Raw genomic sequence first — 20553 nt, 5'->3', positions numbered from 1 at the left:
TATGGCGCGAAAAATATCAATGATTACGTACGGTGCATTTTCCTACTTGGTAGATTTCTATTTGTCCAATCAGCTGATAATGAATTATTTGTATGTAGGAAATGATAGATATCTGAAGAAAATGTTTGTCAGTTCAGAAATAGATAATTGAACAATGCTGCCCCTTTGGGTATAAATATCTTTCTACTTTCGTTCTATGCTCCAATACAATTGCTTCCAAATCCGATATAACATAACATATGGGGCATTACAAGAAAGCTACATTTTGATATTGCATTTTCGAAACCTTTTGTTTCGCGATTTCGTCAAGGCTTCTAGAATTATGCGTTTATCACAAGCTTACACATTGTACATGTCAAGTTATAAGATATATTTTACGTGTTTTAATTTAATAAGTCAATCCATTTCTCAATATGTCTATTTATAAACTTTATATTGGTTCCCTAAATGTAAAGGGATTACGTGCAAAGCCCAAACGTTTACGGTTTTTAGAATGGGTAAATCAACAAAAATTAGATATATCATTTCTCCAAGAAACTCACTTTACAAATGATATTTTGGAAGATGTTAAAACAGATTTTAAAGATTATCACTTTTACAATGCATTTGGACCTACGACTCTCTCAAAATGTTGCACTTTATTAGTTCTGGGGGATTTGTGCTTTTAAATATTGACTTTTCGGGAACAGTTTTCACTTTTGTTAACATATACGCACCAAATGACAAACGTTGTAGAAATAACTTTTTCGAACTTATTAACAATAAGATTGAAGAAGAATCATTAGGCTTAAAAATAATGGGAGGTGACTTTAATGATGTACTCAACGGAACAGACAGGTATACTCATTCCAACTCGCGCACTAAAACATCAGAAAAGCTTAAAAATCTAATACATTCACATAGTCTATGCGATATATGGAAACTTGAAAATATAAATAAAATACAATTTACTTGGAAACGGATTAAATGCGCGGAAAAAAGTCGCATTGATTTTTGGCTTATTGAAAAAAGTATGTCACCTTTAATCGTCAGCTACGACATAAGACCTGCACAAATAATGTACACTGACCACTTAGGTATTAGTCTAAAAGTAAATATTCCTAGTCATCGTGGAATAATTCTCATTTAGAAGATAATGAATATAAAAATCATATCATAAATACCATTAGTTCTGTTCAAAATAAATTCAAATCTCATGACATTGATCATAGAACAATGTGGGAAATATTAAAAAAACAGTATTAAAGAAAAAAGTATTTATTTCTCAAAGCTGAAAGCTAAACATAATAGTAACCGATTAACGAGTTTAGAAGAAAGACTTTCGCAGCTATACGAAGAATTTCATTCGCATAATTCTCAAACAAATAAAAGATTTAAAAATCGAAATCGAGACGATATATATACATAAAGCAAACGGTGCAAAAATACGCTCACGTGTACAGCTCATCGATGAAGGTGAGAAAAATACGAAGTATTTCCATTCGTTAGAAAAATCGAAACAAACGAAAAAAGCTCTTAACTCGTTAAAAATTGACGGAAAACATATAACCAACTTTGAAGATGTAATGAACGCAGAGGTAAAATTTAACCAAAATTTATATACAAAAAAATGAAGAAAGCGAGAATTAAGGGGATTTTTTCGATAACATTGTTTTTAAGAAAACGCTAAAAGACAAAGACTTGGAAGACTTAGAATGTTTAATAAATATAAATGAATGCGAAAGCGCACATCTTAGCATGAAAACCAACAAAAGTCCAGGTAATGACGGACTTACAGTCGAATTCTATCGTACATTCTGGCATCATATAACATTTTTTTTAGTAAATTGTTATAACGAAATACACAAAGAAACGAACTTTCAGCTTCTCAGAAAATCGGTGTTATTTCAGTATTGTACAACAAGGAGACCCAGACACTATTTAAAGTTGGCGTCCAATATCGTTGCTTAATAACGACTGCAAAATTTTAACTCGGGTACTCGCGATAAGGTTACAAAAAATACTTCCGAATATTATAGACAGCGATCAACAAGGTTACATAAAGAATCGTTTTATTGGTAATAACATACGACAAATATCAGACGTTATTGACTTTTGCGGAAAACATAACATTGATGGAAACCTTTTGTTTTTAGATTTTAGAAAGGCTTTCGATACGATCGAGTTTGACTTTCTAGTTAAAACCCTTGAAAAGTTTCACTTTAAACCAATATTTATTCGCTGGATCTTTACAAAGATATCTCGTCATGTATATTAAACAATGGTTGGATATCAAAAAACTTCTCTCTATCACGTGGTCTCAGACAGGGATGCGGAATTTCTTCGTTGCTTTTTATCATCGTTGCCGAGGTCTTAAATTCGAGAAAATAAAGACATTAACGGAATCTCAAAAAAAAATAAACAATGAAACTTTTATTCTTAAAATGACACAACTAGCCGACGATAATACAATGTTCTTAAAAAGCAAAGAAGACATACAAAAAGGATGATCAACTATTGAAATTTTTTGAAAACATTCTGGTCTACATCGAAATTTGCACAAGACAGAAGGTGTTAGATTAGGGAACAACTTTGATAATTTAGAATTTACTAACATAAAATGGAGCGAAAAAGTAACAGCTTTAGACGTCTTTTTTGGCACAAAAAAAAAATGAATGCGAAGAATTAAACTGGGAAACGAATATTCAAAACTGTTTTTTTTTTTTAACTGTAAAATCTTAATTACTTCATGGAAGAAAAGGAAACTTACTATTTATGGACGACTTACTGTTATAAAACCAATTTTACTTCCAAAATTTACCTACTTAATGCAATCACTGTATTTTCCAGATAAGATACAGAAAAAACTCAACTCATTATTAATAACATACCTCTTGGACGATAAACGTGTAAAAGGTTAAAAGAAAAATATTGATAAACGATTTCGAAAATGGCAGTTTAAACATGATCGACATGAAAGTTTTGTTACTATGCTGCAAGTAAAATGGGTAAAATCCCTATACTTTCAAATGAATTTGCGAACTGGAAAGTCATCCCAAGTTATTTCTTAAACAAATTCGGCAAGAATTTCCTTGTTTTTGCATGAACTTAAAATCTGTCTCAAGTTTACCAAAATACTATTATACTTTACATGATTTCTATAAACTTTTAAGAACTTATTAAAAATGGATTTTATTTAAAAAAAATTAATAAGAAGCAGCCAAAACACTTCTTTGATATTCGTAAAGAAATAATTTGGGGAAAAGAACAAATTTTATGAAATAAAAAATCTTTATATTTTCATATTTGGATAAGTCTGACATAATTTTTGTAAATCATATTTTCGATGCAAATTGCGATATCAGTTAACATCTTATTCTTTATTAAATCGAATTAGCTATCCGAAATTTATAGGCTACGTAAAGTTATACCGCAACTCTGGAAATTCATCTCAAAATCTGACGAATCAATCAAAAGTAGAGTTAAAACTGACTTATCTCCTTTACTTTTAAAGGAATCGAAAAAGAGATTTATATCATACTTAGAAACAATAAAGCGGAAAAAACATACATTCATCGCCTATGGGAAATTTTATTTGAACATGACATTCCGTGGAATAAAGTATACCTGAATATAAAATCAAGCATTGACGATAGATATAAACAGTTCCGTTATTAACTCATTCATAATATAATACCGACAGGGGATAACTTGTAAATATAGTCCGAAATGCGTCTGATAGCACAGAACATTTCTTTATTCATTGTCAATCACTAGATGCTTTCTGAAAAATAATTATTGAAACTTTTAAGTCGCTAGGAATCTGTAAACATATTTTCAATCTCAAAAATATTGTACTAGGTTATAATTTCGAAAATACGCAGCAATCAAGTCTTTGGCAAATTAATTTGATCTTTACAATTATTGGTTTAAGTATATACAAATATACAAAGCTTATATGATGAGTAACCAACGCGCCGATACTATAAACATTGATGGAACTTTTCTACACGAACTTAACAATATAAAACTATACCTGGTCCATAAGAAATATAATTCTCATTTAATTAAACGCTTTACAACAAACTTTTAATATTGTCAGGCATGTTAATAGATGAGTAAAATTATGTTATAATAGTTTATTACAGCTATCAGGGTCTTTCAAATAACCCCCTGCAGCTATGTATACCTTTTTCTAAACTGTAATTCTTATATAATATCATACATGTTTTTGATATGTTAAATGCACTAACTGTACAAGTATTATATGCAAATGTTCTTTGTGCAAATGTTCTTAAAGTTTTTAAATAAAAGATAAAAAAAATGCCAGTTCCTGGTCACAAGAAAATCAAAAGCAATGGATGGTGTGATATTCAGACTTAATTAACTTTACAAATGCTGCTGAAAAACAAACAAGAGTATTGTCAATTATTATTAATTAAATGATATTGTTTTCCATAAATGCTGTTGTAATAAAAGAATAGAACATCACTTTTAACTGCTAACAGAACCATAGTGTATTCTGGTGTCAGGAAAATAATTATTATTGCTTATTTTTGTATCTTTCTTTAGATAGATAAAAGTAATAAAACATTTAAAGTGGACAACTATACCTCAATTGGTATTATGTATGTTGTAGTTTCCTTTAAGTACAGAAATGACTCCTTCACACAGTAAGCTTCACTTTAAATAAGTTGTTCCGGACCTAATACATTTGACTGTTTACTAAGTACTTCAGAGAGCTTCATTTGAACTGTGTGGGCAACTTCTTACTGCAAAGTATGAGCAAAGATTAGTTAAAGAATTCAACAGCATAATTTGTTCAAATACAAGAAACTAGAAACCGATAATGATTATGCTGTTATTGTTTTTCAGGAAAAAAACTGAAAATTTTAACTTTTGAATGCACGTTCACTATTAGTAGGCATTTCAATTTCAATTTATTATCTAGTGTAACATATTTACAATAATATATATAGGAAATCTTAATATTTGAACCGCGTCAAACATAACGAAAGGTGATTGCGACCAGCTTACATCCAGATGAGCCTGTATTTATTCAATCTGGTCGCTCATTGAAAGAAGAAAAACATAACAGAGAATAATGAATGAGTGTAGGTTCTATATTGAATTTATGAATGAGTTAAAAATAGTGTTATGCGAAAAAGTACAATAAATTTAGTAAATAAAAAATTGCCTATTTATTTGACGGGCGGTTAATACTGAAACGCTACCGTTTAGCGTGACGTTGCGCCACTTTGACGCCAGATATTTGCACGACCTAGCCATACAGTTTTTTTAACCAGGTTTTCCACGAAAACCGGGTTATTGTAATGCCGAAGTCGGCGGGCAGGCGGGCGGGCGGGTGTCAACTTTTGGTCTCCGCTCAATACCTTTAGTTTGCTTTGGCCTACTGACACTTAACGTGGTGTGTAGGTAGCTAATATCAAAAGGAAGCTTGGGATTTCTACCCAGGTGTCAGTGGTCAAGGTCAAGGTCACTGATACTAAAAAAAAGAAATTCAGTTTCTGCTCAATAACTTGAGTTTGCTTTGGCCTATTGACACCAAACTTGGTGTATGGGTAGGTTATATCAAGAGTCGGCTTGGGATTGCTACCCAGGTGTCAGTGGTCAAGGTCAAGGTCACTGATACTAAAAATAGAAATTCAGTTTCTGCTCAATAACTTGAGTTTGCTTTGGCCTATTGACACCACACTTGGTGTATGGGTAGGTTATATCAAGAGGCAGCTTTGAAATGCTACCCAAGTTTCTGTGATTAAGGTTATTGTATTCAGTTTTCACGAAATAACTTGAGTTTGATTTGACCTTTTGACACCAAACTTGCTTTGTGGCAGCTTTGGATTCCCACTTAGATATCTGGGAGGTCAAAGTCATTTGCTTACAATAGAATTTTCAGCTTCTACTCAATAACTTCAGTGCATTTTGACCTTTTAATTGCTGTCAAATCAAAACTTGGTCGTTGAAAACCTTGTTTTCGTCGCATTGCGGCGCTTCTTGTTTTATTTTATTTTACATGAAAGGAATCAAAACAATAACATGCAATTCATGAATTTGTCTATCATATTCTGGCGTTTTTTCAATAAACGCCATCACAAAAACAGTAGGTTTCATTAATAAAAGAGTGACATTGAAATTTGCTTATTAAATTCTAGTGGTAAACATTTTACCGACTATGAAATATAAAGTTTCAAATCGGATTTGGATTTCGATGTTTTATCTATACCGGAAAACCCGTCTGAAACCTTTAAATGCGTTCATATGACGTCATTATCTTTATGAAAGAATGGTTGTAAAAATTACTACGCTACTATGAAAACAGTATTTACGAAGCATATGTAAGTGTTCATCCGTGCTGTTCTACAGAAATTAGAAACTTCGACGGGAGCGATAGCGACAAATTAATTGAGACTTTTCTTATATTAGTTATAAAAATATATTAATTGACATTTTGTATTGATTGTTACTTTTACACGTGCAGTATCTTTTTTCGCCAAGACGTGGATTAAGATCTGAACTACATGTATATCCTTTATCCATAAACACAAAATTAATGTAAGTTGGCCTTTTGACGTCATTTTAACTTAATTAATATTCAAAAGCATGTGCAAATTTATGCAAATGACTATTTTTACAAACGAAAACTAGAAGACGACTATGAACGGAATTTGATATAGTATGACTTTTGTTCATCTATGAAAATTAACACACATAATTTTGAAGAAATACAGCGTTTCCATGGGATAAAAAATAAAGCTGGACACTAAAATAATGTTCAAACCACAAAAAGTGGGATAGCTGCTCTATATTCGAGTATGATATGCTAGAAAATATATCACTCGTGGTTACGTATCGGATTTAAATATCCATCCCTCGGGCACCTGTACAAGGGCTCTCGTTACAGCCCAATGCGCAAGCGCTCTCGGATCGGATCCGATACGAAAACACATGACAGATATTATTATGCAAACACTAAATGATATTCAGTTTCTTTATTTGGTTCTACACATCCTCTTGTCTGGAAAGACCTGAGCGATAAACATAACTTTTCTATTCATAAACTGATATATAGAAAATCCATCGAGCAGAAAAATGCGCCGTACGTTTTTACTGATATTTCGTACGCCATACGTTTCCGGAAAATGTCCCGATATTGATATTTACGGATTTAACTCAATACAGGATTGGAGCAGTACTTCTAGTCGCTTGCAGAAATCATGGTCACAAAAAAGACAAATATCGTTTTTCTCGCCGATTTTTACATTTTTCATTCATTATCATACCTAAATCGGTGTGAAAAGATGAATTAGACCTATTAAAGTTCATTCCGTTGGGTAAAAAGGCAATATTTTAGCATTTTATCATTCAAGCGGTATATACCGGAATACGGTATTTAGTGTGGTGCTCCAATCCTTTTTTAGTCCCACTCAATATTTAAAGGCGGTAATTTTAGCCAGAATGGACAGGCATGAATGCTTAGATCACGACATATTACAACTTTTTAAAGTCAGAGGTTTCAGTTAATATACATATATGTAAACGAAACAGTGAATTTTAGAGAAGAAGCCATACGTTATCACGATCAAACCGGTGGAAAATTCTCTCGCTTCGAACCTGGTCACGCACATTTCACACGAAGTACGGGACATAACATCACGAAATAAAATCTTGTGGGCCCGGAAAATTGTGGAGAATGTTATTATATGTACTTTTACGCTAAAACATCAAGAATTTCAGAGAAAAAAAGGGAAAACTTACTTTTTGGCTGCATTCGCCATCTTGTTTGTTTTGGTAACGGACGGCGTGATTTTCCCCTGTGTTATCTATAAACACGATATAGCTAAGCAAGAAATAACCGTCTTAATCTTGTTTTTAGTCGATCGTTTAGGAAAGAGAAACTTATTGAGAAACAAGATTACGACAGAATAACTGCAAATCGAGCAGACAGGTCAGAGTTTATACGGATCTTGGAAAAGTCAGAGGCTGCATTCAGTATTGTCTGTCAGGTAAAATTATATGTTTATCAATATATTTTGTAACCTGTAATACCTTTCTCTAAGCACATAGTTCCTTGCTATCACCATTCGTCCAGCGTACGCCATTAAGGTGTCAAACAATGTCTTATCATACTCTACCGGGACTAAATGTATGTTTCTAATAAAATTCTTTATCGATAGGACAGCGTGCATGACTATTCACAGTGCATGGTAGTAAAATAAGATCCTGGGTCATTTAAGAATTAACAAAGAGGAAGATTTACATAAATACAAAAGCAAAAGAGAAAAAAGTAAGATGTTGCACAAACTTTTGAGTTAAGAATTTTCAAAGGTTAATAAGGCCATAATTAACTTAAAAACCAGGAGGATTTGGCTATTTTTGGCTTTGGACACGTATGGATAGTGACATTCAATTATAAACCCACAAACATGTATTAAGTTAATACCTGTTGTTGTTTAGAAGAATAATTTTACACTCAACACTTCAACCAAGAATTTTCAAAATTCAAAAAGATTCATAATTCTGTCAAAATTCATGCAAAATTCATGCTTCAATACTGACCTCTGAGTATGATCCAGAAGTGATTGATGCTGCATGCTAAATGTTTACCAAGAATCTTCTAAGTACCATAAGATTATTTTTTTCTGTCAAAATCCATACAACAATTAAGGACCTTGGAAAAAGACCTCCAATTATGATCCCCCAGATGTGTACATTTTTGTATTAAGTTTTATGTTAAAGTACCACTATTACATTTGAAAATTGATTTGCATGCAAAAGTTCAAAAGTACCATAATTTAGCCAAAATCCATGCCAGGACAGTGACTCCTGTTATTTTTGCAAGGACTATAAACCCTATTGGAAATTCTGAATTAAAAATAATGTTTGGTTTACTTCAGCCTTTCTTCTAAAAAACTATATTGGAAGCCTGTAAACATTTAGTAACATGTTCGCTTCGGATGTGAAAGATCCAAAGTATGATCACGCAGGGAAAGATTGTTGCAATTCTGATGCTCCAACCCTTGGCCACAAGAGAAGATGGGGAAATATAAAAACAAAAGCGTAGAGAATTGCTACAAAAAATTTTATATACCAAAGTAATTCCTTTAAATATGCCAAGGCGATTGAACCTTAGGCAAAAAATGCAAAAAGCGGTTGTGGCACAAAGACTAATCGAATAGTGGGATTTTCTGATATTTGTGAATTAAGTGCTTTATACTATCTAGAAAGGTATGAACTACATGAAAAGCTTATTTCTATTGGTAACAATAAGGAACATATATCTTTACATCAGTATATGAAGTAACAAGCAAATATCTTTAGTGGTTGATAAAATAAAACGTTGAAAGCAAAAAAAGCGTTACGCCGACGCTCGCTCCGGTGTGAAGAATAGCCCGTTTTTATTTTGAATAGTCGAGCTAAAAAGAATAACTAATAGGAAATACAAAACAAACTAATAAGAAGTTTATTACACCCACGAAAAACTTGCTTTTCAGTCCTACTTAGGAGACATAGATACAGCTTAATTAGGAGTTTACACGCGTAAAATGGTGGCGATCGAAGGAATGGTCAGCTGTGCACTGAACACTTTTAGAATAACCAAAAAATTTCTGTTATGTTTTTTTCCAATGCAACACAAATGCAAAGCGTTTTGTCTCATGTGAAACAGTTCCCCTTTAGTTAACCTTTGCTCTTTATAAATAAAACGTGTTTACGCATGATTTTATTTTAGCCCGATTCCACGATATTTAATCTCGGTAAACTACAGCCAGTTGCACAGTACGGACATAAGAAATATTGTCTTTCCATTTGATGAAAATGTTAATAAAAATGTTTTGCAACAAACCAAGAAATTTTCAATTGGTCCTGAAGTGTAAAGCTGATGAATGTGAATGTTTGTATATACTTTTGTTTTTATTGACGACTCGCAAAGTTAATCGTAAAACCAATAAACCAGCATTGTGTCAAGGTTCTGCGCATATAAACAATACTGATAACAAATTTTCCATTAACATACGAAGTTCGGAAATAAGAAAAAAATTGTCATGCAAGACCTTAACATACAATTGCATAAAACAGATTTAAAAAATAAGAATGAACCAATACTCATAAATCTGTTTTAATTTTGATAATAACAATTGTCAGTTAGATTTGTTTAAAGTTTTCAAAACAAAAATCAATATTTTTTAACTTGACAATATTTCATTACAGATTTTACTACAACGCCGTGAAAAGGAATTTCTTGAGCTTGAGCCTTACATTTGCAAATGGAATGTATTCGGTGAGTTTGCATCCTGTTTATCAAGGCTTAAGAATTCACAAAAATGATAAAGCGTGAATACAGATTGAAAGTTTCATGATTACCGCCGTATGTACATATCTCAGGTGTTGTAAAACTGTATCGAAATTTCACCATTTTCATGTTACACAGTTGTTGATTTCAAGTGCAAGACACATTAATAACAGCTTGCATTTACAACTCACATCAATGAACAATCTCGGTCAGACCAGGCCTGCCGTTTTGGCGTTTTTAGAGGTTCCATTTTATTTTGTATTTCATGACATTTGACCCCTCAAAAGTTCCATTCAGTTGAATTCCGCCATGTTTGCTCTTTCATTTGAGAATTATTCGGCACTTATCATGGAATTGCGGGAACGTGAAAAACATGAAATTAAAGATATCAATGTAATATATACTAGGTACATTCAGCGAGTGGATTAAATAAGTTCTTTATGAAGTAATAAAACATGAAAGAAACAAGAATTACAAGTACTATATAGCGTTTTTATGCAAAGCTTTTTTTGTTTCCTTACCTAAAGCAAAAGAGATATATTCTATTTAGCACAACTATGATCAACAGTTATAACTGTTATAGCTTCCGTCTATTGGACATTCTTAATCGCATATGTGCGAAAGCAGCACCAAATTTATGATAACAATTACAGAGCAGACAAAGCAAATGCCGGACAATTATTATGAAAAATTGACAACAGAAGCACAACTCTTATATGTAAATTTCTTAAATTGTATATAATGTTTGTTGGCTACTTAAGATATTATGGATGAAAATATATTTCTTAATATAACAACAAATGTTTTATTACAGTTCGATCATGTGACTTCCTTGCAAAGTTTGATGCTTTGAGAGCGCTGGATAATGCAATACGTAATAGAAGTATTTGCGTGTCGGCTTTTGTGGATTCTTGCAAAGCCGGGGGCCAAGAGTTAGATGAAAGAAGGAAGAATGTAAACACAAAAGTCATAGCAAGCTCGGCAGTCGGCATTGGATCTGGGGGTTTGATCATTTTAGGAATTTTACTTACTCCTATTAGTTTTGGTGCATCGTTAGGTTTAAGTGTCGCTGGAGCGGCTCTTGGTGTTATTACTGGGGGTACAGCAGCAGGTGTAAGGACACATGAAGCTGTGAAACAGAACTCTAGAATTACTGATATCAAGGCGGAACAAGAAGAATTTCAGTCAAAGGAACAGAGAGTAGCTTCAATGCTTAAAAAGGTTGATGAATATTTTACAACAGAAATTGCAAATTCTAGCACCGCGGACGCTGAATGTCCCGGAATAAGCAGACGCGGTTTTCTTGCTATTGGATCAGCTTTACGAGCTGGTAAGGGTGCAGCCGGAATAATTATTGCAGCAGTTCGGGTAGGGACAACAGCCGCAAGTATAGCAGCACACGTTCTTGGACCTGTTTCCATAGTGGCCGATGCTGTATTTCTAGCAGAAGCAGCGCATAATAAACACAAAGGGGATAAAACAAACGCAGGTGAAATGTTGCAGGAGATGGCTGAAACAGTTGAAGTAAAGTGTAGAATAAAGTGTAAAATATTTAACGACATGCTGCGTGGGAATTGCAAGGAAAATGAAAGATTACTTCGTTGGGACTAGGAAGATAAGTCATATATCGCAGAAAAGAAAGCTGAACGTTCTGAATATCATTACGCAAAGTGTATTTCTGACATTCCTATAAAGTTTCATGACTCTAGGTCAAATACTTTTTGAGCTACATGCGACAGAATTCGAAAAATGGAATTTTTTTCTTAGTCAAGGGCAATAACTCTGACAAAGCAGAGTTACTCCACAAACAAAACAACAGGTGCAAACCGTCACATGTTTTTCAACATTCCTGTAACATGTCATAACTATGAGTCCTTTCCGTGACACAAGTTGAAAATTGTAAACAAAAAACTAAGTCGAGGATAATAACTCTACAAATTCTGATTAAATTCACACACCAACACGCAGGTGCACAGCTAAACATGCTGACCAACATTCCTGTAATGTGTCATGACTCTAGGTCAAATACTTTTTGAGCTTTGTGCGACACAACATGGAAACGGACGGACGGAAGTACGGACGAACAAGGGTTAATCTTAATCTCCAATTTTTAGAGTAAAATTTTAAAAGTATTGTACTGGTACTGATTACATCTTTGATATTACCGACCCATTATTTTATATATTTTTATTAACGAAAAGTGCATCAAATTAACAAGCGAAGCAGGTGCGTACTCAATGAAATGACTCCTTAATACATCTTTTTGTTAAGATTAAATACATCTAATCGTTGTGATAAACGTGTGTGCTTGAAAAAAAAAACGATTCTGATGACACTCACTCATTGATCTTTTTTCTACCGTCAATCTGAAATAATTCTAGGAATTTCTGAGGTTTATGTTTTGTCTTGGGTAGAGTAATTTAATGTTGTTGTTTTTTCTTGAGTTAGTATATCTCCGATGTTAAGCCTAAATCATTTAAAATTCGAAATTTCGTTCGGTTCTAAGCATTTGTATTTCCCAAGTTGTTGGCCCCGGAAAAATAAAACGCATACGTAAAACATGTAGAATTGGATAAATACCGTCCAAGCACAAGGATTTAATGTATGAGTTTTGTATTAAATCTGTTTAAAAATTTATGCTATAATAGCGTCAAATCACGTTTATTTAAGAAATTACATCGGCCTGACAGGTGTATATCGGCTATTTAACACCGGTTTGGAGTTTTGATGCGTAGGAATTGACCACGAAGGCCATAGGCCTTTTATCAAGTTTTCAACAATAAAAACTTACGTCGTATGGTGTTTACATCAGTGCCGCATTTATCATTCGTGTATGTATGAAATAACGTCAGCTTGTTTATGAATGAGTTGTTTATTTAGGATGACGTCATTACGCTGCTTACGGATTGGCGCCGTTTTGTCAAAATATTTATTAACTGATATGGATCTAATATGTGGCGTTAGTGTATGTGAGATATTATTTCGGTATTGTAAGAAAAGAAAACATTATACGAACTGAAAAAAAATGCTTTTTATTGTTGCTTTAAAATGTTTTGTAAACTATACAATCGAGGGTGAAAATATAACAGCGAATATACAAGTAGTCCCTAACTGGTGTTTATTGGCAATTTAACACCAGTTTTTTTTCCTTCTTTGTCTATAGTGACAAAATCACGTGAGTGTTAGTATTCGTGATATAACGCCTGCATAGTCCCTCGGAACTGTTGGAGCCCTCGCCCTACCGGGCTCGGGCACCAACCGTTCCTCGGGACAATGCAGACGTTATAACACGGAAAAACGTGCGTTAACCGTAAACGTATTTCCATGTACACAAAATGATTTAAGTTTTTAATCAGTTCATGTTTCTGTTTTTTTATATGTTTTAATGATTTTATATATATATTCAATCATACCTTTCCTTACATTCTTCCTTTCTTTTAGCATTTCACCATAATTTACCTTAGTTTTTCTATAGTGATAATTCAACAATCTATTATTCTCTTATTCTTTGTTGTACATTTTAAGAGCTTACATCTAACCGCAACATTTTTGTATCTTTATCTTGAAAATTACTTTTACTGGAGAGGAATTGATATAAGTATTTATTTACTTGTTTAACAATCCAGTCTGAATTACATTGTTGTGCAATGTTTGTAAATGTAATTTATGTACAATTTATTGAATAAATAAAGTTTAAACTATATATATATAAAATAAATATATATTATATAATTTTATATATATATATATATATATATATATATAAAAAAAGTATGTTTTGGGAAATGCAGAGTACAAAATTCTTTAATTTTTTATACATTTATTTCTGTTAGCGCTTTCAAATGTTTCTACATATCTTCAGACAGTAACGTATAATATAAACATAACAAATATAACAATGACGTAACGTTATAAAAGTGCGGGAAACGTAAAAATACGACGTTGCGTAAAGGACTTAAATTTACTCCCACCCCTAATGAAAACAAAATAGAACTAAATACAGACATCAAAGAATTTTGTAGAAAATTGAGATTAAGTGAACGTTTTCATGATGACAATCAAGAAAATAACGATGAATTACCTCTAGTTAGAAATAAGACTGGATGGAACCCTCCCAAAAGTAATGACACAGCATTGGAAGACGCTATTCAATTTTTAAAAGAATATCCATTAGAAAATAACTGCCCCGTGAAACATAATTTATCCCGTAATGACCGCGAAGCACTTAAAACTTTAAAAGATAAAAATACATTGATAATTAAAGAGGCTGATAAAGGAGGTGCTGTTGTTTGCATGAATAATACTTTTTACAAAGAGAAGATTTTATCTATATTAAATGATCCTATTTATTACGAAGAAACAGATGAAGGAGCAGATTTAAGAACTAAACATGTTTTGCATGACATTATTAGAAAATACGGTGATGGCCTTATGAAAGAAGAGTCTGACTATCTAACAAATTTTGAACACACAACAAGTTATTTCTATGGTTTACCAAAAATTCACAAAAGTAAAACAATTGCTGATTCATTGAACGAACAACAGTCAGAATATCTGAAAGTTTGTGATCCTAACGATTTACCTTTTAGACCTATATGTGGAGGACCTAATAGCATAACACAAAGACTCAGCCGACTATTAGATATAATTCTTAAACCTCTATGTAAATGTGTCCCTAGTTTTATTAGAGATGATTTAGACTTTCTGAAATATTTACCAGAACACATAGAAGATCATGAATCTAAACTAGTCACTTTCGATGTAATAAACTTGTATTCCAATATTCCCCACGATCTTGGATTGAAAGCTGTGATATTCTGGATGGAAAAAATGCCAGAAAAGATAGACAAACGATTTCAACATAATTTCATAATAAAATCGCTAAAACTTATTTTATACAACAACGTATTCTACTTCGACGGAAAATACTATATTCAGAAAAAAGGCGCAGCTATGGGTACCATTATCGCTCCAACTTACGCTACCTTAGTCCTCGGATACTTAGAAGAAACTCTTTATGAAAGGATGAAAACTAAATACAACAATGAATTTTCAATCTATTTAAGACTTAACTGGAAGAGATTTCTTGACGATTGCTTTTTAATTCTACCAAAAGAAATTGACACGTCTGATTTTTTAAACGAACTTAATAACTTGCATCAAAGTATACAATTCACATATAATGAAAGTGAAAGTGCGATGGCTTTTTTGGATATTCTTGTTTTGAAGTCAGGAAATAACATTTGTACAGATTTATACTGTAAACCTACAGATACACACAACTATTTAGATTTTAGATCATGTCATCCTAAGCATACTAAAGTTAACATACCATTCAATTTAGCTTCAAGAATTATTACTATCGTGAAAAATAAAGACTTACAAGAAAAGCGTCTAACAGAATTGAAATTACAGTTAAAACAACAGAATTATCCAGATGTACTGATACAACATGGAATAGAGCAGGCTATATCTAAGGGACCCATCAAGACCACTGATCGTAAAGACACTCGTACTTCCGCCCATGATGTTATCCCTTTCGTTTCAACACACAATCCCAGAAATACAAACATGTTCCCAGTTATAAATTCTTGTAAAATAATTCTACAAAAGAGTGAAAGAATGAAGAATATATTACAAAAGAAAAGAATTATAAACAGTAAAAGACAGCCGAAAAACTTAAAACAAATTTTATCACCCTCCAGATTTGATATGAAAGTGGACATTCCGTCTGTAACAAAATGTAACAGAACCAGGTGTAAGACATGTCCTTCAATTATCGAAGGTAACACAATTCAGTTTACAAATGGCAAAAATTTCACAGTAAAACAAAGTATGACCTGTATAACTAAAAATGTAATATATAGTATTATTTGTCCAAATTGTCAACAATTTTATATTGGGCAAACTAGAAATGGATTAAACTTACGAATGAATTTACATAGACAACAAACTAATACAGAGTCACTTCGTTTTCTTAAGGTGAATAAACATCTACATGAGTGTTCAGGGGGAAAGTTTAATATATTTCCCCTATATAAAGTACTGAAGATTGATGATCATTTCAGAGATGAAAAAGAATTATTTCTTATAAGCATATTGAAGCCACAATTAAACAGCTCATATTAACCTTTTACAATAAACTTGGGTATTTATATATAACAATTATTTTACATTTCCACATGGTTTTAAGTTACTTTCTGTCTGATATTTTTTTACTCGTTTAGCTAATTCATATAAAAAAGTACTTATTAGTAATACAAATTTTGCATTTACTTCTATGATAAGTCAATGCTTTTCATTTTAAAGCATATTTATTACCTCCCTTTATTTAGTCTATATAACGGTTCATGCAAGATCTTTAAATTTATATAAGTAAATATTTTTCCATTTCCACATGGTTTCAAGTAATACATTTTCTGACATATTTTTACTCGTTTAGCTCACTAATATTAAAAAGTATTTATAGGTAATGCAAACGTTGTATCTACTTCTATAATTAGTCAATGTTTTGAATTTTAATACTTATTTATTACCTCCCTTTATAGAATATTTACCCTATGTATTTTTGTAGCAATTTCATACTTCTTATATAGAAGGTAAAAGAATATCTCATTTCCAGCGCAACGTCGTATTTTTACGTTTCCCGCACTTTTATAACGTTACGTCATTGTTATATTTGTTATGTTTATATTATACGTTACTGTCTGAAGATATGTAGAAACATTTGAAAGCGCTAACAGAAATAAACGTATAAAAAATTAACGAACTTTGTACTCTGCATTTCCCAAAACATACTTTTTATACATGAGATCCACACAAGGAATCGAACTTCTTTTTATATATATATATATATATATATATATATATATAAAGGGACATAATTAAATTCAATACAGTTATACTTTCCCCTGCGTGGGATCACTTAAGATACAAGTGTGCAGATAAATTGATAGAAATGAGAGAATATATACACACATACCACCACATCGATATGCCAGTCCAATTACGGCACAGCGCCTAACAGAACAGTCATGAAAGCATAGCCACTGCTCATCCACCATCACAAAATGATGGTTTCAGAACAGCTTTATATACAGTCACAAACTGCACTACACATTGAAACAAGCTCAACATTCACATATATAGAGTTTGTTCTCTGATATCATATCTCACAAATCAACGATGACATTTTTATTGTCTTCTTCACTGATTGGGACCAGAGAACTATATATCTATTTCCGAAAGTCAACTGGATCACGTAAGATCAAGTAGATCCGTAGGATACAATGAATTTAGACAGATAAAGTATATATAAAGGGAGATAATTAAATTCAATACATTTATACTTTCCCCTGCGTGGGATCACTTAAGATACACGCTTAAGTTTATCAGAGAACAAACTCTATATATGTGAATGTTGAGCTTGTTTCAATGTGTAGTGCAGTTTGTGACTGTATATAAAGCTGTTCTGAAAGCATCATTTTTGTGATGGTGGATGAGCAGTGGCTATGCTTTCATGACTGTTCTGCTAGGCGCTGTGCCGTAATTGGACTGGCATATCGATGTGGTGGTATGTGTGTATATATTCTCTCATTTCTATCAATTTATCTGCACACTTGTATCTTAAGTGATCCCACGCAGGGATTATAAGTAGTTTTCATGACGTCATTTTGGAAATTGGTAGGCATTCGTTGTTTATGGTGTGCATATTTGTAATAATGAACTTGATTGTCCTATCTGCAGCTGTTTGATGAGGGAATAGTGTGAAGTGTGTTAGAATATTATATATATTTTAGTCCTCGTCCTATTTATGTATCAGCGACAGTTACCATGGTCTAATCCGAGCTAGGTACATGCAGATAAAATGTAGGTTTAAATATAGACTTATCTCGCCACGCTACTAGATTATTTAGATTCTCGGTTCAATTTCTTCATGACTTTTATATCCGTTTTGAAAATATTCGAAATCTTCCATTTTGATATCTATGGGCCTTGCGTTTTTAAGAATTCTCCTTCGAAACGCTTTTTAGTGGTTTTCTGATTAAAACATTAAACAAATTGTACTGGATTTTAACAACGTCTACAGAATGTCAACAGAATGCTGTTATATGAACGCCTCAAGACAAATGATAATATCTTAAAGGCTAAAAAAGGCATATTCTGTTCCGTAAATATAGTGGAAAATATATTTCCGATTAATATCTAATACTTTGCTCAAAACGAAAACAAAATGATATATATTATTCAAATCTCTCAAAGAATTAATATAACAGCTTTTTCGTTAAAACTCTAAAAGTTTCAACAAGAAATCCGCTAAAAGACATTTGATAAAACATCATCGAAGGAGAATATATACATGTATCTAACTCAGTTAAGGTCTGTCTAAAATTCAAGAACCGGACAAGGACGAGGAAGATTGCTCATTCAATATGACACTAAACATCGCCAAGGAAGGCTAGCATTCAATCGTGGCCATACACAAATGCAGTACAAACCATACTCTTCTACTGCTTAGGTCCTTTAAAAAAGATACGATATGTAAGATGAATTTTAAAATATTAAGAAGCTTCATTGATGTATTTTATTCACTTATTATTGTTGCAAGGAAAATAAAACATAAAAAAGAACTCAAGAAAACTATAAAAAAATGTTAAGTGAATAAGGTTTAGAAAAAAACACCACATTTTCAGAAGCCCGGAGTTACTTTCTTAAGCACAGGCGTTGATTATTCCACTCAGTAACTCTCAACCTTTCCTAAATAAAATCAAACTGCGGTGTACTTTCATGTATCAGGTGTTTAAATATGATTCTGATAACATTTCTTTAATTTTAAAAAAAATGAAACAATATGAAGATATATTTCGTAAAGGTACGCAACGCGCCGCTCATATTTCAACACTCATCCAAATGTGAACTTCATTATGACTCCATCACATTTTTCACTAAATTTCAAAATTTTGGTACCAAATATTAGACAATTAATTAATCGTTAAGAAAAGGAACTGCCATTTCAATGATTTCTAATGATAAGTAGATATGTTATGATATGATTATTAACTTAGATAGCAATTCTGAGCAATAACCTGCTATTAGTTTAGTTTCTTAGCGTAGGTAAGACCGAAATACCGTATCCATTCTGTGTATTCTGACTATTGATATCAAGGTTATTATCAAAGGACTGGCGGATAAGGACAAAAAGTGATTGCATATAGCGGGGACTATATAGTATTAGCCTAAACCTGAATTAAATGCTATGTGTACGAGTTTTATGGAATTCTGTTTTTAATATAACATGCTATAAAATGAATATACTTTGATTTGCAGGTGCAAGAGTGACAAAATAATTAGTTGAAGCGTAGAATTTGGCTAATTTTAACAAAAATTGTATGACAAATTTAACATACTTGAATGCTCATCATGTCTCAGAAGTACTTGCTACCTTTTGTAGTTCAAAATGTTTTTAATGCTTAATAAATTGTTACAGTATTCAAACAAACTAATACTCATTTGACATATACATGGACTATCTTTTGCAACTATATGCCTGTTGGCAATCGGTATCATTATGATAGTAAATTATTACTTTGTATGTAAGTCAAAATACTCCTTTTTTACAGCATGCTACCTTATCGACACAATACTGCATGTTTAGCGCCACTCCTTCAATTGTTTAACATCTGACATACTCTGAATTCATTGGTCTGTAAAGAACGAAAACATAATTTCTAAATTTTTGGTTTATCTACTTGTTCATCAGCTTGTTACATGACGGTATAAATGTATATGTATTTGTATCATGTGATTTATACCCCGGCCAGATTAGATATATTTTAACATACTTTAGAATCATTTTTTAAAAATCATAGGATCACGTGTGAATTTGATTACAGTAACTGTAATAAATTTAAAATGAATAAAGGAATAAACAGGACAGGCTTCTTGATTATTATTTAACGATGCGGTAACTTTGCTGAAGATACTGCAGTTGGATTATCTAAATCCTGGATTTTTCTTTTCATTAAATTGTGATGGTGTCTAAGTCCTACTGTAGTTGACAAATGAGTAATTAAGGCATTTAAATCTTACTAATGATCTATAAAGCATATTTATTTAAAGTACCATTTCATATACAAAAATTACACATGTAGGAAAACTTATCAGTTTGTTACATGATGATGTACTTGAATTTGAGTATAATTGATACATGTTTAACTAGATATTTAGGGACACCACTGAGGTTTAAAAGCCTAAAAACATAACAT

General features: G+C 32.2%; 2 protein-coding genes across 2 annotated transcripts in view; both read left to right on the top strand.

Moving 5' to 3' along the window:
* LOC132718860 (uncharacterized) overlaps positions 1-13978 on the top strand; it is a 49618-nt gene extending 35640 nt beyond the window's left edge. Inside the window, exons 9-11 of the mRNA XM_060702599.1 lie at positions 7874-8003; positions 10207-10276; positions 11103-13978. Of these exons, the coding sequence (XP_060558582.1) occupies positions 7874-8003; positions 10207-10276; positions 11103-11899 (997 nt within the window). The 3' untranslated portion in view covers positions 11900-13978. The remainder of the gene's footprint in view (positions 1-7873; positions 8004-10206; positions 10277-11102) is intronic.
* LOC132718842 (uncharacterized) lies at positions 12271-19635 on the top strand. Its single transcript, XM_060702581.1, has 3 exons — positions 12271-12288; positions 14207-15800; positions 19616-19635. The coding sequence occupies exons 1-3, from the start codon at positions 12271-12273 to the stop codon at positions 19633-19635; spliced, it is 1632 nt and encodes a 543-aa protein (XP_060558564.1).
* Positions 19636-20553: the final 918 nt, after the last annotated feature.

This window comes from Ruditapes philippinarum, unplaced genomic scaffold (genome assembly GCF_026571515.1).
Source record: "Ruditapes philippinarum isolate M1 unplaced genomic scaffold, ASM2657151v2 ctg1271_1_1_1_1, whole genome shotgun sequence".
In the NCBI taxonomy this organism is placed as follows: Eukaryota; Metazoa; Mollusca; class Bivalvia; order Venerida; family Veneridae; genus Ruditapes; species Ruditapes philippinarum.
The sequence above is the reverse complement of the archived record's forward strand: the minus strand, read 5'-3'. Positions and strand labels throughout refer to the sequence as shown.

Bases quoted from the DNA above. Each gene is read 5' to 3' on its own strand.
- LOC132718842 (XM_060702581.1), top strand. The intron at 15,801-19,615 runs GTACTTCCGCCC...TTTGATTTGCAG, and splicing joins CACTGATCGTAAAGACACTC to GTGCAAGAGTGACAAAATAA.